Here is a 27,828-nt window from a genome sequence, read left to right on the forward strand (position 1 = left end):
CTTTCGAATGAAATAACCTTTACAAGTAAGTTAGTATTATATAACCTTTTTTTGTCTCTGAGGAATCTAATAGAAGTGTTAACATTAAAAAAACATTTTTTTATTAATACATCAATAGTAACAATCAGCTAGACTAGTTACAATAACTTAATTCAAAGTTATATAACTGTGCCAGAACGTAACTATTCTTATAAAGCAGTGCCTTTCTAACCCCTTGCCAAGGATATTTAATTTGATGTCCAAGTTTTCTTGCCTATGGGAAAACCATTTTCCATTTTAGCTGCTAGCAACAAGTATAAGTGAATATGCTGTAAATAACGCTACTTTGAACTTTTGGGTCCCATTATGCACACAAGTTATCTACTCTAAAAAGGCATCATATAAACATGCCAAATTATTCAACCCTATGAAAAATGTTTTTCATCTGAATTATAAGTTAAAACTTTTTCTGACTTTAGAGAAACTGGAACTTGAAAAGATAAAAACTTAAAGCTTGATTTTTCTTTGCCCAGAGCATATGTTATATAAACACAAATCCCCAAAAGGTGCCAAGAATTGTCCCTCTGTTTTTCTAAATGATCATGTGTGCAGTCTAGCTGAAAAGACTCATCGATTATGTCTACATAAACAACAAAAGCCCTTAGAAAAAATATCTAGATCAAAAGCCTGTCAAACACTGAACAGGAAAGAGAAATCCTGCTTTAAACATGGCCTCTTTCAAGTCTGAATTCAATCCCATGAAGTAAAAACAAAGGATTTCATAATGAAAGGTATTTAAAATTACTTTATTTTTGGAACTTAACCAGGGATTCTTTTTTCCTATATGTTAACCTTTGTCTTTCTTACATTGGGACAGAATTCTGCAAAATGTGCCTTACAGTTTTAAATAAATGCAGAAATTGTTTAGTCACAGTCCACTGTGTTCACAATACACATTTCCAATTATTTTCATTAAAATGCAACAATGATATTTTTACTGACATGGGTTTTTCTCTCCTTTTGTCAACCACCTGACAATATCCACTGTTAACATGGGAACACAGCAAAGTTCTTAATGGATGAGATGCATTTCCTTTTCATTTTTTCTTTTTTTTTCCCCCCTCTTTTTCCTCACTTCCTAAAATACAGACACATAGTCAAGAAAGGAAATCACATATCCTTGCAAAAACAGAACAGATTACTATATAGCTTATATATAATTATGCTCTGGAAGTCATAGTCAGAAATCATAAAGTAAGCTGAAGTATAGGGTTAGATACTTCTAAAAGTATGGTTTCTAAAAGAAGTGAAAGAAATTTAACAGATATATGTCTGATGAAATATAATCCTCATGTTTGATTTCCTACTCTGTTATTAAGGTTAATATGCAAACATATGGCATGATTTACCGTATACCATTAGTGATCTCTTTCAGACCAACTTGTGATTTGATTGTCCCCTATCTACGTATATATGTAATAATATAAACCTAATGTAAAACACTTGCTACATGTTTAATCATGCCACTAATGTAAGATTTATGTGTCATGTACATAATCAGAATCCAGTTTTAAAGAAGTTCATACCTACTGTTGCTGGAGACAACATCCTGTTTGTCAGGTTTGGCTAATAGACATTTGTCTTAGAAAACATCAGTTCACATTTGATTGTTCAAAATGGTGGTTTTGCTCAATTTATTCACTGTAATTGAGAGTCCTATAGCATGGATCAGTGTATACTAGAACAAATGTACTCCACTTCTTATAATGTTTGGATAGGTGGTCATCTTGGATTTTCTGACCAAGAAGAGATAAATGCATATCTGACTGGCCTCTCAAACATAATGCACATTCAGTTAATAATGTATTCCATATACGGTAGCTCATTAACACAGCTCCAGGCTAACAAATTACTGACAGCTCCATTGAATTGGCACTAGAAACTGACTTTTCACATAACTAACCTGTTCAGGAGACAAGAGGTCTGTCTTCTATTACAAAATGCAATATCAAAGCAGAAGGAGCAGCAAAGTGGTCAAGAAAGTTAAAATTACATTGGTGTACTCATCAGGCCATTGTCACCCTGACGCATTGAATTCTAGCTTGTATCAGAAAGTGAATTGGTCAATACAGAGTATACTCTTTCAGAGTAGTATTTCAAGACATGCTCTGATATACCACTAGTGAAAAATTAAGTTATCCATACCTCCTATAGTCTTGCAAAAGAAGGGTCTAGTAAAGCATTGAAAGCATAGTCTTTTCATTTTTAAAGTGTTTTCCTTCTAGCACTCCGGATGCCAGTTCATCATGGATATTTCTAACATATTTTCTCTTGCAGTGTTTTCCACTAATCACATCCAAGTATTTCATATGGATTTGCCTTATATCTGGAAAACTTTTAACTACTTTTGCTATACTTACTCCATGTTTTTGGCGCATAAAAAAGAATTATCTCTTTGGAAAGAAGTTAATGAAACAGATCCAGCTTCAATAATTTTTCAAGGAACAAAGGTTGTAAAATTGTTTTCTACTGGAATGTTGAACTTATCAGAAGATCACACACTCAAGCCAATAGCATTTGTCTTTGCTGTCATGCAAAAGAGAGTGAGTCACCTACAGTATAACAGAATCATTTTGCAAATCTTTCAGAACTGTGTGGCATCTGATTAAACTAATCCACATCTTTCTATGATGCCAAAATAAACAGTCCCTTTCCCACAATGTATAAACATTGTTCCCATAACTTTCCTTTGAAATGTCATGAAAAGGTTAAGTGACGTTTCATTATTTACCTTGACTAATGAATTGCTCCATGCTGTCTTTGAAAGGCTGGAGGTGCTCTTCTAGTGATAGCTGATAAACTTTTGCTGCTTCTGTCTCACATACTGAAATGGAAGTAACAGATTAGTTCAGGATGACACATCATAGTATGGATCTGCATACTGTAATAAAAGACACACTTAAGTTAATGCATAGTCAATGAAACCACTGGAATATGTGCCTCAAACACTACTTCAAGTACAAGCAATTAAGTTCCCGGTCAAATGTTTTTCACCAAAATATACAGATAACTTGTGGACAGTGTGTTAATTTAAATGAGCGGTAGCAAAAATTAACAAAAGTATTCAATTGTTTTGAAGGAGAAAGACAAATTTAAGGGGCTAAAAAGTATGGGAACAAAATTACAAACTCAGATCCCAGGCCATGTTGACATATGTGGCCCCAGGTGACAGTGCCTGAATCAAAACAAAGTTCAGATGCAAAAGCCGCACCAAATAGTTGGAAGGACCTTAATTTAGTAAGTAAAGCCAGATGAGGGCTTGACACCTGATAAAACCACAGACATAGTGAAGTGCCTTGCATTGTTCAAAAGTAATAGTGCAAAATGATTAAAGTGAAAGATTATAAGAGTATAGTTATCATGGCTTGAACTCTGTGTGAGACCTTGGAGGAAGACAGCTTGGTTCTTATTGCACTAGAGACCAGGACAGAGAAGCTGGAGCCTGAAGCAGCCCTGACACAGATTATTCATTGGTAAGGTGGTACCATCGTGCTTTCACCAACTATCCCAGTTAATTTAGTTTGGGGCAACAGAAGACTTGACACTACTACTTCAGGAGAATGTTAAGCTCTGATTTCTATTATAGGGGAAATCTCTTTAGGCTGTGATAAGTTCCCATCATTCAACAGAAATGAATCCTGCTTGATTCTGCCTCAAATTCCCAGTAAAAGTGCACACATTCAAAAAATGTGTTTTCCTTGTTTACTCTCTAGGGTTTCTTTTGGCAAAACAGGATTATTAATATGTCTCTAAATACAGAAGACTGGTTAGACATTTAAAAAAGATTTTGAAGCAGCAGAATGTACTATCATAATTATCTCCCGTAAATATAAATGATGTCTAGAATTGCATCAATCCAAATATCTACAGATGAGAATTGTTGTCTGCTTTTGAAGACTGGAAACAAAAGGTAGTAGCCTTACATGTATCACCATTATATGCTCTAAAAATGTCATTCTGTAATATTTGAAAAGGTTTCAGGGGGAAAAAAAAAATAAAAAAAAAATCAGTTGTCATCTTGTTCTTACTTCAGCAAGCATGAATTTATATTCTGGTAAACAATACCAGTCTCTAGTTTACAGCAAGAAACTAATGACATATCCAAAAGAGCACACTAGAGCAATTAAAGATAATATAATTAGAGACAAAGATCCAAAGTTTCATTAATTTTGGCAACGGCTTGTCAGCCAACCCACTACAGATCTGTACTTTGTCATTCAAGCCAGACTGCCAAGTAGGTAAATATATATGACAGTAGTTATATCACTCTTTGTATTCTGTTAGCTGTATAATTTGATTCTCATCTGGTGCTACTCATCTGGTCTGCTATATCTGAGGCAAATCTTTGGAGAATGCAGCTTTAGATCTCATAGACACTGGTTAATCATTTTTTCTCATAGTTGTGAATATACCAAAGACAATTAGAGATACCAGTTTTTAAAATGCACATATACAGAAGAACAGACTGACTCAAATAATTGGTAAGTGCACACAAGTGGAGTAAAGCCAGGGTGACAATAAAAATTTCACTGTTTGGGTTTTTGTGTGTTTGGTTGTTTGGTTTTGGTTTGGGTTTTTGTTTTTTTTTGGGGGGGGGGGGGTTGGTTTTTGTTTTTTTGTTTGTTTGTTTTTTAAGCTTTGACCAAAATAGAAATAAATACCAGCAGATTCTAAGGGGGAAAAATTAACATGAATATATTTAATTAAACAGGTAACCCTGCTTATGAAGCAGTATTTAAAAAAACACCCCCCCCCCCCAAAAAAAAAACCAAACCCAAACTAAAAACCACCATGAATATAGTCACATGGAGAAGCCTGTAATTTTTAAATAAATGTTAGTCAACACATCTGAAATAGGGGAGGGGATCCAAATGGCCATGAATTTTCTTACAGTGTATGATAGACAAAAATAGGGAAGCTACATACTATTCTGCAAAGAAAGACATTCTGATGGTGACTTATAGAATTTCTATTATTCTTTTCTCCTCTTCAGAAATATGTAGCAGAGCTGAAAGACACTATAGAACCTACCGTAACATTTAATATCACCAAAATTCCATACCTTTTTCCAGAATATGGATTACATATTCTTCACAGAAGTATAACATTATACTCTCTTGAATTAATGTCTGCAGCTCACGATGAACTCCTGATCTCTCAGCTGATTTGAGAGAAATATAGATCTTAAGATATATGCCCACCAACAATCTTAGCCTATACCCATGCCAATAGCCTGAAGCAGTCCCTTTTCAAAGTCTATAAGGAAATGCAGGGATATACTATCCTTTATATTCAACTTGCTATGGAAAAGAAAAACATGTAATATTGTCAGAATGAAATGTCTGTTCTTTAACCATTCAAATACTGGAAGCTCTTCCATGGTTGATTTGTTTGTGCATGTATATGGGGTGGGGGAAAGGGAGTGCAGTTAATGATAGCTTTGTTTCTCCAGTTTTTGGTGGAGGTTTTTTTTGTTTGTCCCCCCCCCTCCTCCTGTTAAAAGACTAAAATCAGTGTTATTCGGAAGAATAACAGTTCTGGTCCATTTTTTACCCTATTCCTGAATTGCAAATGATGTCTAAGTCATTTAACATCCAAAAGAAAAACACAGGGAAAAAATCCCTTTTTCTTGCTTTATAGAAAGTAAGATATCATATGTAGCATCCAACCTTTAAATATAGGCCAAATTCTGTCACTATTACCATACTAATATCAGTATTATGATTCTTAAAACAAACTAGTTCATTGGATACTTTCTTCATTAAAGAATTAACAGGCCTGTAAGCTTTTCCTAAGTTTCCCAGTTCTCCAGAGCACCAAGACCTGGTGCACCAGACCTGGTGCTCTGGTGTCCCTACACAACCTGGCAGATATAACACTCATTTATCATGTTCTGTAATTTGTCACAAGACTATAAAACCCCACTATTTGGATTAGATATTGTTATTCCTCACTGTAACTTAAGAAATTAAGGTGCTGATCTTATGAAAAGAACACAAGACACTAGACGGTTACCAGTATTTCTGCCCAAGGTAAGGAATAAGATACTGAATCAAGGTTTGTGTTAGAAGAGTATTTAATAACTTCTAAGCAATGTGTAGATGAAACATGCCAAAAGAAAAAAAAACAAACAAAACCCTAAACACCAAAAAGTATATGAGGATACCAACAGTCTTCTATATTTAATATTTTTTCTCAGCTTCATACTGAAACACATTTCTCTCTATGAAGCAGCCCAGCTAAACTTCCCAGATATCAAAGGAATAGGTTGGCAAAGGGGACCTGCTGTGACGAGTTTGTAAAAGTTTTGTTTCTTTTTTTTGATAACAGACTCAAAACTTGCTCTGTTATCATCCCTGTTCTCACAGGCTTAGTTATTCTCTCACCTTGGGAGATATGTACACAACTGAAAAACTTAGACAAAGCTAGCATATTCCTATGTTCAGTTCACTTTAAGCAGATTTTAAGTTTTCTTATAATGAAAGAATTGAAAGGTATTCAAGGCACTACACATGAGAGTCCTGTAGGCAGTCACAAAAGCCAAGCACTAGGTAGAAGCTTATCTGACAACATGGATTTGCCCAAACAGGAATAAAGAAAGGTAAAAACTTCTTCGTATTGCTTTGCAGCAAGGAGGTGATTTCAGTTCCCTGTAGTCCCGAATACCCAGTCCTCATGCACTGATCTTATAACTTCCAAAGATCTCAAATCCTAAGCAGAAGTTGGCATTGGCAGACACCTCTTCTCCAACCCTCTAAATCAATTTTAACATATAAGCAATATCCCAAAAATGAGAAAGACTAATAGTCCATCTAATTTCATCTCCTCTCTAACATCATATGCTGCAGAGGACTGTATGAGATTTTCCAGAGAAGCAATACAAATGGATTCTTGGTGGGAAGACCTTCTAAATTTTGGGCAGTTCAAATTGGTAGCTTTTTGCCCATACATATCCAGATCTCTCAAATGCTCCTGATCTGGAAATTGATGTGAAAATCTGTGTTCAAAACCGGTTTAGAGATTTAAAGAAATTGCAATTCCAGCTGTATCCAGTATCTCAAGAATCTCATCTCATTCTCTATTTCTATGTTAAAATACAATTAGTTGCCATTTTTCAAGCTACTGTGTTAGCTTGCTCATCCTACTTTATTTTAATTTTAGGTCAATATACTAAAACTATACAAAGTTTCACAACAGCCAATATTGATTAAGAGACATCTATACAGAAAAAGAAAAGAAGAGTCAGAAAACATTCTGTGCATTGTACTAACACTTTCAGTAAGCAATTCTGGTAAGTGATCTAAAATGCACCCAGTCTCATTATCAAAAATAGTTGCTTTACTTTTTTAAAAGGGAGAAAAAAATGTTTTCAAGATGGATAATATTTTTTTAATGCAAGTTTTCCATCTAGTTCTGTTGGATACTAAATTTTAGCACTTGGAAACACAAATCTCTTCTAATCCTAAATGATGTCTTTTTGAACAAAATGTGTGAGCAGATGATCCACTGCTTGTCAGGCTTCCTGTACTGTCTTTGGTCAGGATAATAGTGGGCAGCATGATTTTTCGTGCAACACACTCAAACCTAAAAACAAACCCAAAAAGCAACCCCTCCCCCAAACCAACAAGGACAACAAAAAAACCAACCCACCAGAAAACCCAATAAGAAAGCTAGCAGAACTGTGAATTATCTTGGGTGAGTAATTAACAGGTCCATTAGGTTGTTTTGGTTAACCACTTCTGAAACCACATACTTATCTATAGAAGTTATACAGAATTTAGGTGGTTTTTCAAGACCATTTAAGGTACTTGAGAGCACACATTGCACTGAGATTTGATAGACTACTTGTTTTTAATTCTGTAAGGAAGTTTTGAAATTATGTCCTTAATTTTCAGAGGTTCTGAGTACTCAGACTCCCACAGGAGATCTGCCTGTGTCCTACTTGCCTGAAAAGTATATCCCAGTATAACCACTGCTTTCACAACTCCCTCAGTGCTTTCTGGATTCCTTATAACTGCAACCTGTGACTTTAAAAGAAAGCTTAGACTTTACCTAAAGGAAACAATACTGGCCTCATCAAAAGACAAACTGATGAACTCGGCCACAAGTACAGAAAGAGCTCTTAATTTTCTTTTATTTATTTTTTTTGGAATTGTAAAGACTTACACTAAGAACTGCTGAGTCTTCAAGGGCTTCCATAGACAGCTCCTTGTTTGGAGTTTTGAGGACAGTAAAATATGACTCACAGATTGACTGAAAGCCTGGCTTTAGTTTACATCTGGTTTAGGTTTAGGAGTCTGCATGCTGCATAGCTGCAGCAATTAACCCTTTCAGTGATGGTAGAAAAAACAGCTAGAATTTGTGGATGCACAGCTGTTAATGAGTAGGCAAAAGTAAAGACTTAATTTGGTTAAAACAATAGCTATTTCTGTAAATGTAGACTGTAGAGATAACTGTAGGATTAAGCAAAACTGCTAATGTTGCTATATTATTTTATTAATAGTTACCTTGAGAGATTTGGCATTTTATTATAAAAGATGGAAGGCATCTTTTCATCAGAATATGGATCTATGGATCATATAAGAAAAACCAAAAATCTATTTCTTAATTATGAAAAAATCTTCACTCCCATTTATATCAAAACTACTGACAGAGAATAACAGAAACACAGACACTTCAAAGTATCTTGAAACAGAAAGTTTTTGATGTGGCAATGAATTCAAACTCTCCAAGAACACAACTTTTTCTCCATTTCATTTCTCTGTCCTCCAGCTCCCTACCTTCTCTTGAAACAACTTGGAATACCAGCGTAGAAGCACATCTAACAACATATTAGGTTTTTGAGAAACCTCTTAGGATGGACTTAATTTCATAAAAAATTAGCTATTTAAAAGATAGGTCCCCAGACTAAACTCAAGACCTTTCCTCAGCACTCAATATTAGGAGAGAACAATCAATTTTAGGACAGAAATCCCTTCCTTTTCTGTCATCTGTAGCAGGACCCTAAATAGCTTAGGCTGCTTAACTTTGTTAATTGAAGTTGAAATTAATACCACTCCTGTTCCTGATCAAGAAGTGACGCCAAAATGTTGCCCCATAATCAGAACTGTGATGGAAACAGAGCGTCTTGTGAATATGAAAAGATATGAGGGTACATGCGTGTCAGAGAAGGGATGCCGTGCAAATAGAATGGTGCATCTTTTTTATTTTAGCCTGCAAATGTTAATATTGCCTATGAAAGAACTAGCAGTGGATGCAATCTTATTTTGCAAAGTGCACCTCAGACACAGAGTTGGCCACTAAGAGGAAAATTCCATCTCAAACTACAGCTCGACTGCACTCTTAGGGTTGGGGCCTCTTTGTAGTTGTTAGGGGTAACCATTACTGAGGCAAGAGGAATGATTTGTCAAAAGCTAAATAGTTAAACTATGTGAGAAAGATATGGTAAGGGGTCAAAGCATAGCATGCCTACTACTGCCCCATCTCTCTCAGTCCCACATTGACACCATCCCAAATACAACTTTTAAATGTCTTTGTGTTGCACAATATGGTACTTCCAATGCTCTGATTTACACAGCAGGTATTAAACCCAAAAGCACATACCAGCTCTACAACCAGCAGATCCAAGTTGAATAGATAATTTTAGGTGACTCTAAGAAGCACATAAAAATAGGGAACGTGTATTTTTCCAAGTTACTGTGGGGCTTTTCTTAGAACGTACTTTTTAAAATACTAAGTGTCCTGCAAATGCTTAACACTTTATAAACATTCTCAGTCACATTTATTCCAAATCAGAGAGATGTACTGGGCCACACAGCCTACTTCGTATCAATGGAGACTTTTCAAGGAGTTGTAAACACTCACAGTAGGAAAAGAAACCATCTCTACAAAAATATTTAATTATCATAATTACTATTTGTAATCAGTTTTCAATCAAAGATATTAAATATGACAACATTATGACATATAAACAAGTCCTGACTTCAACCTGATTTTATAGCAGTCTGCATTATATGGTATTATTCATGTCTTCAAAATTCTACTAGTCAGATTTATTTTCCGCCTGACATTGTTTCTAATTCCCTTTTAGCTGAGCTTCAGTGAAAGTGTTGCAATAAGTGACAACTGATGAATTATTTTTTGATTTGCAAGAATAAACTTACTATTGTAAAGCTAAAATGTTAATGTGTAGCCAAAGAACAGCTTCTAAACAGTTTTTACTTGCCTTAAGTGCTTCACAAATACTGTAACTCTCACTGCCATTTTAGTGTCCTAGTTCTTTTCTAAACTAAATACACGTCTTGAAAAATTTCATGGGCTACAAATCCAACATTTTCCTAAACCACAATTGTACCTCCAGCAAGTGTCAGAGCAGACAGGATTAAAACATTAATTGATTCAAAACACCATTTCCCCACATCTTTCTGCCCCACCTCTAGCATTCTGAAGTGTCTAGAAAAATATACTGATAATAATAGATACACAACACAGGTCCTAATCAGTGAGAGTCACGCACTGCTCTTGTGACCCTGGATGCTCAATTTTCTTTACATGGTGAGTTGATTTAAGTCATGTGGCAAGTGCTAAAGTTTCTTCCGTGGAATGACATAGGAACAGAAGTCATTGCTTGGCATGACTGCATCAAGGAACCTTGCTGACAGCCAGGAGAGATCAAAAGCAGATCAAGTTGCTTAACAAACTATATGTCACTGAAGTCAAAAAGGCTAAAGTGAGAATCCTGGAGAGCTGTGAAATCTGGGAGCAACAGATGGAGCCAAACTCCCTCGGTTTGTTAGTAAAAGGATCTACCTGTTCTTCGGTCTTCTATCTTAAAAAAAATCCCGTAGTATCTAAACTTTATCCCTGGGGTCTATATTATTTTAAAAAACAAAACCAAAACTGAACTATTTGCAAGTTTGATATTACGTAATTAGTGTAGCTTCCACTATAATTTTAGTGGAGATTTTTTTTTTTTTAATTAAAAAAAAAAGCAAATTTCTGTCTTGTTAATCTTGGAACAGGCATACAGCATGCTTTCTGAAAGTGTTTTGGACTTATATTTTTAATCTGAAATCTTAGAAGAGGCTTTTTTTTCTAGCATTTACAAACTGCAAGGCATACACAGTTCATAAAAACTTTAAAATGGACAAGAGCCTCCAGTCAAAAGGGAAGAAAGCATACAAGTTTGAACATCATAAGTGCTTTTTCTTTTTAAGCAATCAGCGTAACAACTCATTTAATACAAACATAAGCCCAAGCTCAGAACTGTGAAAGAGCATGACAATGAAATTATTTTACAGAACTGTAAAGATTATTTATATCTGCACGTCTCTCTGTATGCTGCTGACATACTCAGATGGAAAAATACAGCATGGCTAGAATGAACTACTATTATTATGGTTACAGAACTTTTTTTTTTTTAAATAATAAACTTCCTCTACTTTGTGATTTTGTTGTTGTTGTTGTTGTTTTTTAAGCAGCCCCATAATTTTATGAAAGGATCCTCCTGGGATGAAGTTTACCTTTGAATAATGATCATAGAAAGTTTTTAAAGGCAGAAACAAAATATCTTCAGAAGCTTTCGTTCCTAGGTGAAGCAATACCCCCTTCCCCCATTGTACTAAGTGTGATCTCGCTATGCATGGTTTGCAGGGTATTTGAAACTAACACGGACAGAATACCCTTGAAGTGGTGATACTGCCTCTTATGTCCAATTTTCAGTTTTTCAGTGATAAAGAACAAAGCAAACATCCACCCCCCCATAAATGGTGAAATCCTCTCATGAATCTTCCATCTAATAACTGATGAAAATAGGTCCAAGTTTACAGTCTGCATCTCAGTATAAAACTGGAATGCATTTGTGGGCATCTATTTCTATAGCTTTAAAGTCAGTATTTCCCAGGAATACTCAATACTCATCTACTCTCACTGACTTCAAAAGGAGAGGATCATATTTAGGATTTTGTCAGAATTTGCTCAGCATCTTACAGCCTTCTTCCTGCTCAGTCATTTAATGAGGCACTTGCTACTCTAGTAACTCATAAGGTTCCAGATGCGCATTAGCGAATCTGGTAGTACACTTAAACTAAATGCAGAAGAAAACCACTTTGAAGTAATTTTATCCATTCAGCTAAAACTTGTACTCTATTTTTAAAAGACTGTCATTAAACTTGGCTATCCTGTCTCACTGAAAGCATTACAACAATTAAGCTATTGGAATACCCAGAATTTTTAGTGAATGCTCTTGCAGTCATCAAATTCTTTTAACACAAATTATTTTTAATTTAGGGTGACACTTTTCTTTGGAAAAGAGCGCCAACACAAAGCATTTTGCATCACTTACGGATGATAAGAAGTCATGAATGAGATTGCAGAATGGTATTGAAATTGTCACTTCATATCCAGGAGAGGATGCAGAAGGGGGCTGATGCTGTCCCCCAAAAAGTTTGTACCAAAGGGAATAGGGAAAGAGTGATGGTGTCTGCAGTTATTCTTCAGTTTTATTAATTACAGAACAGACTGACAACAGAGACTCTGGCCTAAGGGCTGGATTGGAAGCACAGAAAGAATTCAACTGCAGCCTGATGGCAGAGCGAAGCATGTAATTTCCATTTTTACAGAACCCCTGCTTTGATCACTGCATAGTGTGGATTTATTCCATAAGAGATTTATGTCTGTGTGCAAATTTCAACCTTGATCTAAAAATATCTAACCCTCAGTCTATATAAAAATATTTCTGGTGAACTTGCAAGGAATAACGTCTGCCCCCATGGATGTTCGTAAACATGCACCTGAATTCAAGTACCTTTTTTCAATCAGACCTAAGCATCTTTCTTTTCTATGGGCGAGCTTGGAGATCAGCCCTCAGATTATCTGAAAGTTGCAAGAAATAAGTTTTCATGGCTGAAATGTGGGATTTTTGCCTCCTAGATTGTTCAGGGCAGCAAAGAGATGGTGCTGCAGTTCTCCCCTCAGCATCACACTAAGTGACCTTAATACAACTTTAAATATTACCTCTAAACATTTAAAACAAATTTTAAAACATCCACACAGAAAGCTTGATAGGGGCAAGAAGGAAAGGTCAGGTATCATTTGGTAACCATGTTATGTTTTTTGTTTTAATAGAGAACCTTCCATTCTAGGTTGTTCGGGGAATAATGGTTTACCAAACCATTCCTTGTTCTCCAGATGCATGCTATTCAAAATCAGCAAGGCAACAGAAATATAAAGATAATTTCACTCCTTGATTTGAATCCTTCTCTCCAACATATAGCATAATAGTACATAACTGGCCAGTCTAGCAGAGACTTTTGGCAAAAATATTGAAGATCATTGATATTAGCCATCATTTGTGCAAGCTACTCTTGCTTAACTTAAACTTAGTGCTTAGTTCCCAATGTTATTAAAAAATGTATTACATGTGATACCTGTTCTTTATTAAAGACTAGAAAATACATCTTATTTTAAGCTTCTTGGGTTCATTTAAAGAAACCATTCCAGAAGCAGGAGAAAAAATACTTCCTTTGCATATTATTTTTTACTAAAGTCAGGTTATTTCAACTGTTTTTAACAACATGCCATATATATTATCTACCAGAGAGTATTTGGACCTGATTATCAACATTTTTTTTGTCATGAACTTTGCAATTCTTTTTATAGTGAAAGACTTCTTGAAATCAGTTTGAAAAAAAACATTGTTCTGGTTTTGAAACAAAAGATTTTACCTAACTGGTTTGATGATGTTTATTTAAATAACCTCTTCCAGGTTATCTACAGAAAACTATGAATTATTGCTTAAATGGTCATGAAAAAGCAAATTAAGGAAAGAAAATAGAAATTGAGAAGTCAAAAATACCTGACTATTTTTATACTATCATCTGATTTCTCAAAATGATACAAACAATAACAGCAGGGATATGTTGGTAACATATAGTTAGCACTTAATCTAGGTTCAGTACCTCGCAAATCTTTCTTCATTTTGCGGAGATCTTTTTGAAAGTCTTCAAACTTCATTTGTGAAGCCTGGAAGAGATCTTGTGGGTCTGGAAGAGGAAAGATGCATTGTTCTTTCCCAGCATCCTGGCAAAAATGCAAATGAACAGTTACATAGTGTTCATTACTTTTTTATATATTAAAATATATAACTGAAAGCATGAAGAATATTTGTGCACATTTCCTCATCTCAGCCAGCAGAAGAGTGAATTAACTTGATTTTTTTAACTGGAATTTAAAAAAGCAAAATTAATTCTCACTTACCTCATCAAAATTACGCAAATAGTATGAGACAATGTAAGATAGAAGACTTCTGCTGTTGTCCTGTATAGAAGAGAGTAAGGTTTGCTGTGTTACTGAAACTCACTGAAAAAAAACAAATTCAGAAATGATAATTCAAGTAAATGAAATATTTAGTGTCAAGTACAGAAAATTTTTTTGCCAATTTGGTGTCTTCATCAAAAAAAAAAAAACAAAAAAACCAAAACCCCAAACCAACACCTGAAATACCATTTAATCATTAAAGAAAATAATAGAAAAATATGTTATAACACTCCTGTAAGCCACTCCTGATTATTGAAATTTACCTGTTTGTAAACTGAACCCTTACATTTTGAAATTTCCCAAGAAGGAAAAGAGAAATTGTTTCGGGGTTGATGTATGCAACTTGTTTCACAACATTCAGATCTTCTTATTAATCAATAACTCTAACCAAAGCAAAGTTAAATTAAACAAAGAATGTTATTTTTCTAAATTAAATTTTGGCACTTTTGGGGGTTTAGGGGGGGACTTTCTCATTGTTTCCCCACTGTAATCTCTGTAACAAAACTTCAGCAGAAAATCTTTGATTTTAAGAGGTTTTTTGACAGAATTACATTTTCAAATAGTTTCAAAAAACTGTTTTGTAAGAACTTTTCTAAGTGATCAGTAGCAAATAAACTGAAGATGTATCTTGCAATTACAAGGTTAATGGTCATAATATTTCCAGCAAATTACATCATACTAAAGACCTGAGTCACCAAACCAAATTTAGTATACCTAAATGTTCTACTGAGCTGAGTACTGATGATGTATCTAGAGTTAACCAGAAGGTTCAGCTAAAATAAGCTGCCCTAAACACATTGTACCAAGGCTTCATTCACATCGTCACTCCCTTGCTTACCAAAGAAACCAGCATGCGAGAATGAAGTTCCTCCACCCCTTTAAAGGCAAATGGTTGACATGGTCTCTCAACTCAGGGTAAACAGCAGTCTGCACACATTAGCTAACCCAGCAGCTGAAGCATGTATATTTAGTGAGTGACCAAGCAAGGAAACAAACTCTTCTTTTTCTGCCACTGTCAGAATAGCAGATCTTGACAATGACTCACTAGATAGATGTAGGGACCAATTTAAAGTGTCAAGAATTATTGCTATAACCTTTCTCATACCACTGTCCACATTCAGATGAGTCTTTTCATCATAGCCATAGAGACTCAAAGATTTTTGTTTCCTTGTAAATAAAAGCAGATATCTGAATACAACTCCAACCTGAATAACCAATGCCAAAAAAGTGCTGGTAACACACAAGCTCCAGTTTAGCACTGAGCAAGAAACAAGGTTACTTATCGTTCTCCTTACTCTGACAACTATATAAGACAAATATTAAAACAACAAGTACTTGTTGTGATTACTCTTTACTTGGGTGGTTCCATAGTCCTATGTGAAATGCACACTCTGTAATCATGATGTATAAAAAGGATGAATTTTGGGTTATCCCAAATGCTCAGGATGCCTATTCAATCATTTTCAGGAGTGACTTTTTTTTTTCCTCACAAATATTTTGAATCAGCATTGAATCACAGTTAACTTTCCTTTTACAATTGTTTCCACTTCTGTTATAAACCTTTTAAGTGTAAGGATCATAGTATTTCTCCTGAATACAGGAAAAGTTAGAACTATGCAGTGTACCAAAAGTCAAATACATATCAGATTAGGAACCAAGACATAATTTAATGTATTTTTGTTTGTACAGTTCTAAAAAGAAATGGTTTATTTTCATATTTCTACAGAAATATATCCAACTCTAGAAGTGTCATCAGCTAATTATAACAAAAGAATTCCCTTTGACATGCCTTCATAAGTTTCACACCATTCACTTGGAAATGGAGACAAAGTATTTTTCTGAGAATTTAACATTCTCAGGCCTACAGAAAGTCTAGAATCAACTTACACTGCTCTTGACATCTTTCAGTTTTGGCAGGATATCAAGTCCAAACCCATCAGCCTGTCCTCGTGTCCTGTTTCCACCATTCATGTAATTTCCAAAGGCAAGAACCAAACCCAAGACCTGCATAACTCCTGACCCATTTTTCAATGTCTACAAAACAGAAAGAGAAACAATTCTCTGTTCAAACTCACAATAATATTTACAGTTAACAGTATTACTGACAAGCAGATTTGTTGATACTTTGTTTAGAAGTAATACTTATATAAAGGCTTAAATATATTTTATATATTATATATAATATGCATTTATATATATTAATAAATTTATATGACAACATGTAGAGGTAGAATAATATCAATATGCAATTTGTTGTGAATGGAGAATGTTATCTCCAAAATGGATACTTAGATAAAAATAAAAGGAAATCTGTATGATATTATCAGATGTGAGCTGTTGAGAAAAATAAAATAGTAATTCCCTAACTGATGCTGATATTGTGAATGGTATATTTAATTTAGGAGAGAATTCTGCAAGAAGTTCATAAAAAAACCCACATGGAACAATGAAAACATTTAAACAATCAAATTTTTAAAAAAACTATTAAGTGGTAAAACAATTAAATATTTCAAATAGTTTTCAGTTATGAAAATACTGATGAAACCCGAATTTTAAATTTGCACAGAATTCCAGTAATCTCTTCTAGCTAGAGACAACATTGCTGTCTTTAACTGATTTTAGATATCAGAGATGTTATCGAGTGGCACACTTCTAAAATCCAAGCAAACACAAGGTGGCCTGAACTGGCATTCATTTGGAAAGGAGTGATATGGTCACTATGAAGAGGGAAGACTTTGCTTTAACAAAAAGAGAAGGTATGCTATTTTCCAGAGACTGATATACATTGATGGCAAAAAACATGATATAGTTCAGTACCAAAAGCTATTATTAAAGTTTGCTTTGATGTTGAAGCACAATCATAAAACTTTCTATTCTGCTATCCTTTGGAATTAATGAGTACTTAAAGTAAATAAAGCGTAAACTTTTGAAATATGAGTACAACTTAACAAGATTAAATATCAGAAATTTAGCTCTACCTTTTCACAGAGCACAACCTACCTCACACAGTTTCTGTAACAATTCAAGTTTGCGGCGGATTGAACAAATGCTTTCTGAAAATGTTGATTGGAACAGGATGCAAAATACACGTTCTGAAAAGTTGGGAATTAGTGAGAGTTCATAGAGGAACCTGTAGGAGTGATTAAAAGAAAATTATATGAGTCACTGTCCGTAGGTACAGGGTTTTTTTTTTTATTTTATAACATCTCTAGATAGTTTACTATAGCAGGGAAAGTTTTCTGAAGTGAGCAAAACTGTTCTTTCATAAGTATGTTCTTACTGTTCCGGTTTATCCAAAGACTTGGCGTTTTCTTTTTCCTTGGATGCCTTGCTGTGCTTTTCTATTTTTTCTAATTCATCTGATTGTGCTCTCTGGAATAAAGGAAACAAAAGTAATTAAAAAGTATGAATTAAAAGCCGAGTCAAACAACACAGATAAAGATGCCCTTGTAACAAATCATGTTCATTGATTTTTTTTTTTTTTCCTTCTAGCATCTGCTGATGGTAAAACTACTTAGTCCATAGAGTGATTTTAAGTATAAATACATCTGATGGAAAACAGAACATCTTCCAAATAATATTACTGACTACTAGTAATCTACAGAAGATTTATTCATTCAACCATGCCCTGAGACAATAATCTTCATTTCCCAGTCCCTTTTCTTTGGCTGTTTATAAAGTTTTTGGATCAAAGATCTCTTCTTGAGTTGTATTTCTCTTTCCAAATCTGTTGGGCTGCATTTGAATGCAATCTGATCTTTAAATATATATTAAAATAGTATTTTTTTAAACTAAATGAAAATAGGCTTGTACTGTTTACTGCAATTTAAATTTTATTTGGTATTTGGAAAACACTATGGAATAACAAAAAGTAGTTGATTCTTAATGGAACTATCATACATACCATAATACAAGAGAACTACTGCACACTTCTTTTGAGTAGAATGATTTTCATTTTTATCTTAATAAGCCAAAACAATTACATGTAAACTGCCTACTTTCTTGGAAGAACCCTGTGGCACACTGTGCGGTCTTTTCCTCAATATTTCAATCAAAAGAAACAGAGCCTCATTTCTTTCTGTGCTCCATTCTACAGTGAAATTATTTTTTCCAAGGGCAGTACTGGAAAATGGAATGGCATGGAAAAGAATAAAAGTGGAGTGGATATTTCTCCTTCTGACCCTTCTTTTGACATCCATGGTGGTTTCCAAAATAAATTCAAAACATGCATCTGTGCATGAGTGAAAAAAGAAGTAAATCTATCTACCTTTATTCCTCTAAGAAAACATTACACACATTTTTTAATTTACTCCACCACAGAACTTGAAGACAACAGAGGAAAACTATATTCTAACTACTTAAATAATGGCAAAGCAAAAGGTAGGCTGCATCTGCATTCATTCTTGCATGCTTTTTCATGATTAGCAGAAGAGGTATGGAACCATCTCAAATCATACTGCCACAGCTCCATCAGCAATGTGAAACCAGACAGTCAGGTTTTGACAGTTCTTCTGAGGTTGATGAACATATTTCCATGTGAAAAGGGAAAAATACTGATGTGAAACAGAAAGATGAAGAGATTGAAGAGTATCTCAGAGCAAAAGCACTTCAGAGTTTCTCTGATTACTTCAGGAAGTCTAGAAATGACTGCAAGACCATCTGTCTTGAATACTACACATCCTAACATTTAGCCAGCATTTCTGTGGATGTTCTTCAAGGGTCATCCTCTCTAAAGTAGTCTGATCTTATCTATTAAGTACTCCAACAGATAGGAAATATTGCAAACAACTTTTTTATTTCCCCCCAGAAATAAACTTTGTTCTTGACCCTAAAGAAATTGTAATGGTGGTAGTACCTGTATCACAGATTAATAGAATAGTTGAGGTTTGAAGGGACCTCTGGAGATTGTCTAGTTAAACCCTCTGGCACAAAGCAGAGGCAGCTAAAGCAGGTTGCTCAGTATGGTGTCCAGCCAGGTTTTGACTGTCTCCAAGGAGGGAGACCTCATGACCTCTCTAGGCAGCCTGTTCCAGTGTTTGGACACCCTTGCATTAAAAAAAGGTGTTTCCATTTTTAAATGGAATTTCCAGTATATCAATTTCAAGATGCCCACTACCTTCTGTCTTTACGCTGGGCATCACTGAGTCTAGCTCCGTGTTCTTTACTCCCTCTCCCCAATTACGTATTTGTACATACTGATAAGATCCCCCTGAGCTTTCTCTTCTCCAGGCTGAACCACCCCAGCTCTCTCACCCTCTCCTTGTACGATGACATTCTCCAAGCCTTTAATCATCATTGTGTCCCTTCACTAAACTCGCTCCAATATGTCCATGTCTCTTGCACTGGGGAGGCCAGAACTGGACAGAGCACCCCAGATGTGGTGTAACCAGTGCTGAGAAGAGGAGAATAATCACTTCTCTTGATCCTTCCTTGATCTATCTGTGCATACTGTGTCATGCCTTTCTCAGTTAACAACAGCTAGGCTGAGACTAATTTACCAGTTTTTAATTTTAGTATACTGGCAGTAAGTTTATTCAACTTACACTTCCAAAAACCTCATGTAATCAATTTACACTTGTAAATTGTAAATGAGTTTTTTGTAAAAGTAAACAAATTCTTATACTAACAGTTTTAAAATTAAGTTATATTATTTCTGGCCAATCTGTAAAGTATATTCTCTTCTGTTAAACTGAAATGAAATAACTTGAAATTTTTTCATAATAGTTAAAGAGCAGAAAATATCTTAGCAAGAAGCATAAAGCTAAATGGTTATTTGCAAATTCTTCAGAATAAATAGCGAGAGTACTCTCTCTTCTGACCTTCTACACATAGTGAAATATTAGAGTGCTTATCACAGCAATCTATTATATACATGCATGTTCAAGTTGTTAATGTTTCTCCACCAAATCCCATGGGCAAAGGTTAGGCAGACTCACTATTCCTTATTTAAGCCATTATTCTCAGATTGTGTATGCAAAGAAATAACAACTGGCAAAGATACAAAGGCTAAGCATGATCCACTCACAGTCTTCACCAAAATCAAGAGGTCCAAGTATATTGTGCAAGTTCATAATCAAACCTGAGTTTCAAGTCACTAATTTTGGTTCTGGTATCCAGAATTCCAATTTATGTGTATTTTAAATTATGATAGAAAAAGGAATAAGGCTGACAGGCCTTCTACACAGGCATTGTTGAAGATTATTTCTCAGAATTTTTATCAGTTAGCTTTACAGTTAATTTTTATCTATTCTCTAATTTACAGATGGATAATTTAAAAAAAGCTTTTATATTACCCTCCAACATTTGTGTCAAGAGAGAACACGTTCAATAGATACTTCTCATAAAAGTCATTAATCTGATTGCGTTAGCATCTCTTTGAACATCACTGCTATTTATTTCCTTGAATTTTAGCTATTATATAGCATCATAAATGGAACAAAATAGTATAATATACCAGATTTGACATATCTAAAATAAGACAGCATAAATCTGATACAAATTACTGCAAAAAAAATACACTGCTTTAGTTTAACTCTTTTCCCACTTTTTTAAGAGTATAAATTTACCCTATATTCGGTCTTACCAAAGTCATAAGGGCCATTTTTCCATTTCACAACATAAATCTTAGATTTCCTGGTTATTTTTTTTTAACTTGCAACAGAACCTTAGCTCTGAGTTTAGACCAGTTTAAATGTGTGTAGGTTTTTTAATTCTGGGGTGAATTTTTTGCTCAAATTGATTTTCAAAGTGAGTGCTACATATTTCAAAAGCATCAAGTGACCTGTCTAAAATATATTGCCAAAAGTAAATGAAACAACAAGGATATACAGAGATACCCAGGTTAATAACAACTATCATTCCTTTGAAGCTGGGTCATGTATGAGAAGTCAGGTACAATCTATAGTCTTTGCAGGAAAACATTAAGACACTGCACTGTAAATGCCAAGTTTTTAAAAAAAAAATAAATCACAAGAAATAATTGAGGAGAATGTTTGAATCTTAGTGGCAGAGCAGAGGCATGCACTTCAGATTTCTAGGTGCCTTTTGCTCTTGCAAATGGCATTTTGAGGTTTTTGAAAGCATTGACCTATGTCTTTTAAAGATAGAAACAGGATGGACAATTTACCAGGAATCAAATTAAGAAAGTATACGTGTTTCATTTTGTGATGTAAAGAGACTTGAAAAGGGCAAATCCATAGATCAAAGATAAACCTTTGATAAAATTTTTAATTCATTTTTAACACACTTATTTTCATAATAAAATGATCACATAAGGAGGAACGGGCTTATCTTGCTTCAAACAGTGGTATTTTAGCTACAATCTCAGGTGCTAAGAGGCTACCTGTTTTCAAAGTAAACATTCCCTTATTTCCAAATAAGTACATTTCTCATCACAACTAATACGGCCTAACCACATACAGCAAACTGACAACTGCACTGAATTTTATCTAGATTCTCCCTCTCTAATTATAGCTGCGACCTGAAAGCATTGCTGTTAGAGAGTTTGTAAAAACACATTAAAGTAACTGTTCCACATGTAGTTTTATCTATTAAGACTCTCCTATTACAATTGTCTAGATCTTAATACATAGCTGATTATCAACACATTTTTAAACTTTTTATAAAGCAAACTACACAACCACGTGTAAGAACTATGTGACTGTACCATACAGTGCTGCAGTAACAAAAGTCCTTCTCGCTAGATGCAATACCACTTAATTCTATTAAATAAATTATTGAGGGCTTGGGTCTTTGGCAGGGTGTGGGTTTCTTCGTTTATAAAAAGTCAGTAAGATGTATACAGTCACTTTGTGGTTTAACAAGACTTTAATTCCTCAGTAAACAGGAATTGAGCCCTCGGGACTTTGGCTTTTGAAATGAGGGTGTGTTTAGGTTTGGAGACTGCCCAAATTTCATTCACGTTTAAGAAGGGAAATTACCATGCCAGACATATGCAATCAGAAAAAATGATTACATTCTGAGGGAAAACTGTAAAACAAATGCTCCCATATGTTCCATAGAGATAAAAAAGAAGGGCTGAGAACTAGTACAGAGGTATTTAAATATCCAGCAAAAAATCCCAATCCAATAAATAAACCCTAAGAACTGAATATTAAGTTAATGGCTACAAAGTAGCTGAATGAGGCAAAGCTATCCCCACTTACAACACAGGATGAGGCTGAGAAATAAGGGAGGAGTCAAACATGCCAGGCTCTCTGGTACCACCCCTTGCTTACACTTTTTTATTGAACAATATTTTTATGATTAGTGCAGGTACCAAGGGAAGCAAATGCAAGGTCTGATGTGTTTTGACTGAAGAGTGAAAGTAAAAACAGACAATAAAATTCAATTTGAAAAAATGTTTCTTTCAAGACACAGCTTTATCAAACAGAGGATCCAGGGTTAAAATTCAGATCCCCTTATGAAGCTTTCTCCAACTAATTGGGGTTTTTTTGTTCTTTCTTTGTTTTTTGGTTGGATTTGGTTTTGGTTTTGTTTTCTGTCTTGTACCCAAGCAAATATAGCGATAAAGTTAGGCTGCTCTGTCTTCTATTCAAAGCAAAGAAATATATTATAGTCATTCCAACTTTTTGAGTCTTGCCTGAGATTAAAATATTATATTTTCCTCAATCAGGACAATATTTCATAGACATTTTCTGTAATTAGTGAAAGTAATGACAAAAGGAACGCAATGGCATTTGGTTATTTCAACAACCAGCAAATTTTCAGGTAATCCATTATACTGGAACTCTGAGGTATATTAGAGATGACATCAAGAAAGCATTTGAAAAGTATCTTATTAGTACATTAGCCACATAAGATGACTACTTTTTAAAACCAAAATAAAAAAGTCTTATGCAATATGAAAGAAGCAAGTATGCAAAAGCTGGTGAGGGCAGTATCTATTCCGTACTTCCCACAACACAATCTCTCACAATCACGCATATATAATAATAAAATTGCTTCAGTTTTTTACATGCTAAAGAATGTATGGAATGGGATATAGTTTTGCTCTGTAAGGGAGCAGATTAAAAATAATATAAAATAAAAATGACACAGGCCAAACCAGAAATGCTATGGCATAAGTATGAGAAGTGTTTAAAGTATAAAGATTTGGGGGTAGTTAGAATAGGTTTCCCATTTGACCATTATCTTCCTGAGCAGTGTTGAGTGAGTTAATTCTTCAGGAATGAAATAAGAGTAGAAGTGCTTCCTAGTTCTTGTCAGATTTTTGGTTTTCATTTTGTTTAGCTTTTTGGTTTTTTTCTATAAAGTGGACTAGAGCTTACTATCTCTCTCTTCAGGCCCCAGAGTGAATTATTTATGAGAAATTTCATAAATCAACAAATCATTCCAAAGTAGGCCATAAAAAGCTACAGTCTAAAACCCAAAAATCTGAAAGGTGTAAAAGTAATTAACATATTATCAAAACTATAACATAAGGAAATAATAAATCCAATACAATAGCATACATTGGCCTTCAATGCCATTCTGTGGCTCACAGCTTTACATTTCATATTTTCAGGTTCTTTGGAGGGTAAATAGGAAGCCTCTTTGCTCTTTCCAGAGATGACTAGCCAGACCTCCATGTATTCAGGCAATGAGCTGAGAGAAGGTGGTAGTGCTCACTGGCCTCAGCTGAAGGCAGAAACATGCTTCTGAGATCCACTTTTTTGAATTTTGCATGACTGGCTTTGTAAAGCTTTAGAACATGCCTGAGTATATTCTGAATCCCTGATTCTGCGTATCTAGTGGTCAAACACTCTCTGACAATTAGTACCAGACTTTTATGAAGCCCCTGGCAGTTTATACTGCTTTTTATTACATTAACTTAGAGCAATCCTTTTCCTTTCAAAGAGTTAAAATTATTTTGGAGGACTCTCCAAAATAATAGTTATTAAAAGCTACAGTTCCACAAATGGAATGATTGCTATTATTACAACTTTTTTTTTTTTTTATTGAACAGCATTGTTATATTATGAAGTGAAGCCAAAGACCTGGAGCACAAGGTCTGATACCTATTGACCAAAGAGTGCCCCACCCAAGAAGGAAAAAAAAGGAGCAAAACCAATTTCTGTTTAGTCATTTAGAAGTTGATTATGTTACTTATAAAAAAAAATGTATGCACTATATAAAACACACAGTGGCAATTAATACAATTTAAACACTTATTAGTTTCATTGTTTTGGGGGAAATAAAGTCACTTCAAAATAGCACATGTTCTACAAGTGTTCTGAGTATTACTGATGCAACCCAAAAATACCTTCACATGGACCTACAGTATTCCTACATTATAGGAACTTCCTCTGATTACTCACATTCTCATACAGGGCTTGAAGGGTCTCTAGGTCGACCACAGAGTTGTCCAAGTTCACAACAGCTATAAAAAAAAAACAAAATTAAAAAGAATTAGTTGTCAGGATGATAATCCAGCTGTGAAAGAAAGACCGAGCACAATACCCAGCAATAGTTTTTATGACCTACTGGTCACACAGCTTAAGGGGTTTAACTTTATTAATGCTTTGAATAGTGCCGTTCCGAAGACTATGGGCTAGAAACCTGGTAGAGCCAGGTGTCAAGTGTTAAAGAATTCATCTCCCTCCCCCCAAACACACAAACACGATCCCATGAGTATGGCCATAGCCAGAGATCAGAGATAAGCTTTACAACAGACTTTCACGGTCCGACTGAAAGCATTATAAAAATTTGTAAATCTGCACCACAGCCACACACACACACTCACACAACAAAGCTCATTCCTGTCACTGGTTGGCTTCAGTCTTAAACTGATTAATCCATAAGTCAGCCAGTTATCTTCAAAACACCTGACAAGGGTCAAGTCTTCTATGCACTAAGCTGACACGTTTAGTACAGATACAAAATAGGCCTTTCCTGTTCCCAACCAGTTCTGGCGCCACACACATACTGTATTTTTTTCAGCGTCAGAAAGCCAGTTCAACAGCACAGAGTGATTTCCATCTACCTAACATGGACAAAAAAAAATAATCATGAAGTGGGGCACACTTTTAAAAATACAACCCTGACTCCCCACTTGCAGTAGGAACATTTCATGAGGCATAGGAAATGTTTGTGCAAACTAGTGAAGAATTATTCTCAGCTAATACAAAGAATTCTTTTTAAAATAGTACTTTTCAGTCATCCTTTTACATATTTTTTGCAAGCACACTGACCATTCATTTCAAAGCCAGATAAATCCAACTTTCCTCATCCAGATTTTAAATCTTGAAAGAAATTTAGAATGTTGCATTAGAACGTATGTGATGGTAATGAATAATTTTTATCATACTATACCAGTCTTTCTCCTGTTTTGCACTTCATTAATTTGTACCCTTTTTTTGTAATGGGCTTTGCATGTGCATGCGCTTGTACAATAAGTAGAATAATCCCCTAGGCAAGATTAATCTAGAAATTGCAACATCGATCAATGATAGAAACCCAGCACTAGGTTACTTCATGTCCTATAAATCCATGTCCTTAACTATCACAGTGAAATTCTGTGTATACACCTAAAGACTACAGGCAATATAATTCAAGCTCATGTGTTTCCGATTGCTCTAAAGCATTTAGAGATACCAGTCTGAGTCTGGGACTCGGCATGTTTCCCATTTCCAGGTCTGAGACATAGTTTTAGTTACAGTATAAGAAAATTACAAACAAAGAATTGTTGATCTTGATTAAACTAAGCAGGCTACACTGCATCTCTAAGCACGGCACAAAGCTAACTTTTATGACTAAACCAAAAATAATTAAGAAATTCTTTAATTTTCAGAAATAAGATTTAATTTTTTTTTTCCATTTTTCCCTTACCAGAAAGCAACAGAATCTGAAAGATAATGGCAATGTAATAGTTAACAGTTCAGGAAGCAATATGTTTTTTGTTTTGTTTTGGGGGAGGGGGCACATGCAAAAATCTGCTACTAATTATTTGGTATATTTTAAAACTCCTTCCCCCCAAGTGTAGTAATTGTTGCAACACAGACTTAAAGATGCCCTTATAACAAGGTACTATAGTATATGTTGTATCTAATAATACCTGTTGCTCAGTAGGACTATCTGTATGCTTAAAAACATGCCAAATTTGCCTTGTAGAACTGGAGACTAAAATTAACATGCAAATAGAAACTGGGTTTAGCTTGGTTTGAGAGCTCTACTTTATGTCAAAGCTTGTATACAAACAGCTTTATTAAAACCAGGATATATTATGACGCTCAGTTTCTATTATCCCTACATTTCAGCATTCTAACGCTTACGCAATATTTTCATATATGAACACACTCACAACCCTTCAACTATTTACTCTGAGTTGTGTCTGTCTTCTCCCTGCTCCACCCCCCTTCCCTTCCTTCCAGAGCCTGTCTGCTCCTGCACTAAGAAATATGACATAAGTTCCTGCTCTGACTTTTGCTCAGTGTTAAGATCACCCATGGATTACTCAGGGAGCAATAGAACACTTTTGTTTGAATGCTTGCAGGAGATAAGAGAACGCCTGGCAAACACAATGGTGCCAGGTCTGTGTACTTTCAACAAAACAGGTACGCAGAAGAGTGTACATACTTCAGGGAGCTGCTTAAAACAAATCAGTCTGAGACAAGGACTTGGAGAAATTAGATCCTAGCATATATGCTTCAGCTCTCCTCCCCCAAGACAAGTTTATTTCTATATATTTCATCTAAAGATGTATATGTTCATAAATAGTACTCTAGCATAGCACTAGGGTTTTTCAATGTTCACCATAGGTTTGCTCCCCCCACTGTGAGGAATCAGGAGATGAGCTTCTGTTCCTTGGTGGTACTGCAGCACTGTCATGCAGAACATGACAGTTGGCAAAATAAATAATGACTGTTGCATATTTAATTCCATTATCTAACACAATTTGAACTGATGAAAACAATGATGTTTCATTATGCAGATAAGCTTACTAGCTAAACATGCCCCCTCCCTGCAATCAGATATTTGTGTAGCCTACAATGCTAACTGAAGGATTCTGTATGTGGTGGCAAAATAATGATAAAAATATAGACAAACATTAATTTCCTTGTATGAAAATATTCTGAGCTGTGTTACAATTCCAGTATACTTTGATACAAACATCTGGAGAAGGGTCTTGCAGTCGCTGGATATTTTCACCCATGTCACTATTTCAGAAAGTGATTTTTTTGTTTCAAAGTTGACATTGCCATTTCCTGGTCTTGACCACTATGAAACAATCTTCAATAGCCAGCACATCATCCAGCCTGATTCATTCATAAGACAGCAGCGAAGAATATCTGTTGGCTTTTACTCTAATAGAAACAACTTTCTTTTAATCACAGACTCAGGCATTTAGTTCTTACCTTTAAGATTTCATATTTCTGCTATTTTCTTGCATTCCTATTGCCACTGCTGTCAATAAAACCAGCAAGCCAGCAGCAGTTTCAAGCCCTAATACTGTAAAGTTACTCGATGTACATA

At 34.9% G+C, this 27,828-nt stretch overlaps 1 protein-coding gene across 1 annotated transcript in view; it reads right to left on the reverse strand.

The window, feature by feature from the left end:
• Positions 1 to 27,828, reverse strand: part of FMN2 (formin 2) — a 164,675-nt gene that overhangs the window by 46,667 nt on the left and 90,180 nt on the right. Inside the window, exons 8-14 of the mRNA XM_075042186.1 lie at positions 24,675 to 24,736; positions 17,636 to 17,727; positions 17,356 to 17,485; positions 16,243 to 16,389; positions 14,296 to 14,355; positions 13,998 to 14,118; positions 2,771 to 2,863 (exon numbers count right to left, since the gene is read on the reverse strand). Of these exons, the coding sequence (XP_074898287.1) occupies positions 2,771 to 2,863; positions 13,998 to 14,118; positions 14,296 to 14,355; positions 16,243 to 16,389; positions 17,356 to 17,485; positions 17,636 to 17,727; positions 24,675 to 24,736 (705 nt within the window). The remainder of the gene's footprint in view (positions 1 to 2,770; positions 2,864 to 13,997; positions 14,119 to 14,295; positions 14,356 to 16,242; positions 16,390 to 17,355; positions 17,486 to 17,635; positions 17,728 to 24,674; positions 24,737 to 27,828) is intronic.

Source organism: Buteo buteo, chromosome 12 (assembly GCF_964188355.1).
Source record: "Buteo buteo chromosome 12, bButBut1.hap1.1, whole genome shotgun sequence".
NCBI classification, from domain to species: Eukaryota; Metazoa; Chordata; class Aves; order Accipitriformes; family Accipitridae; genus Buteo; species Buteo buteo.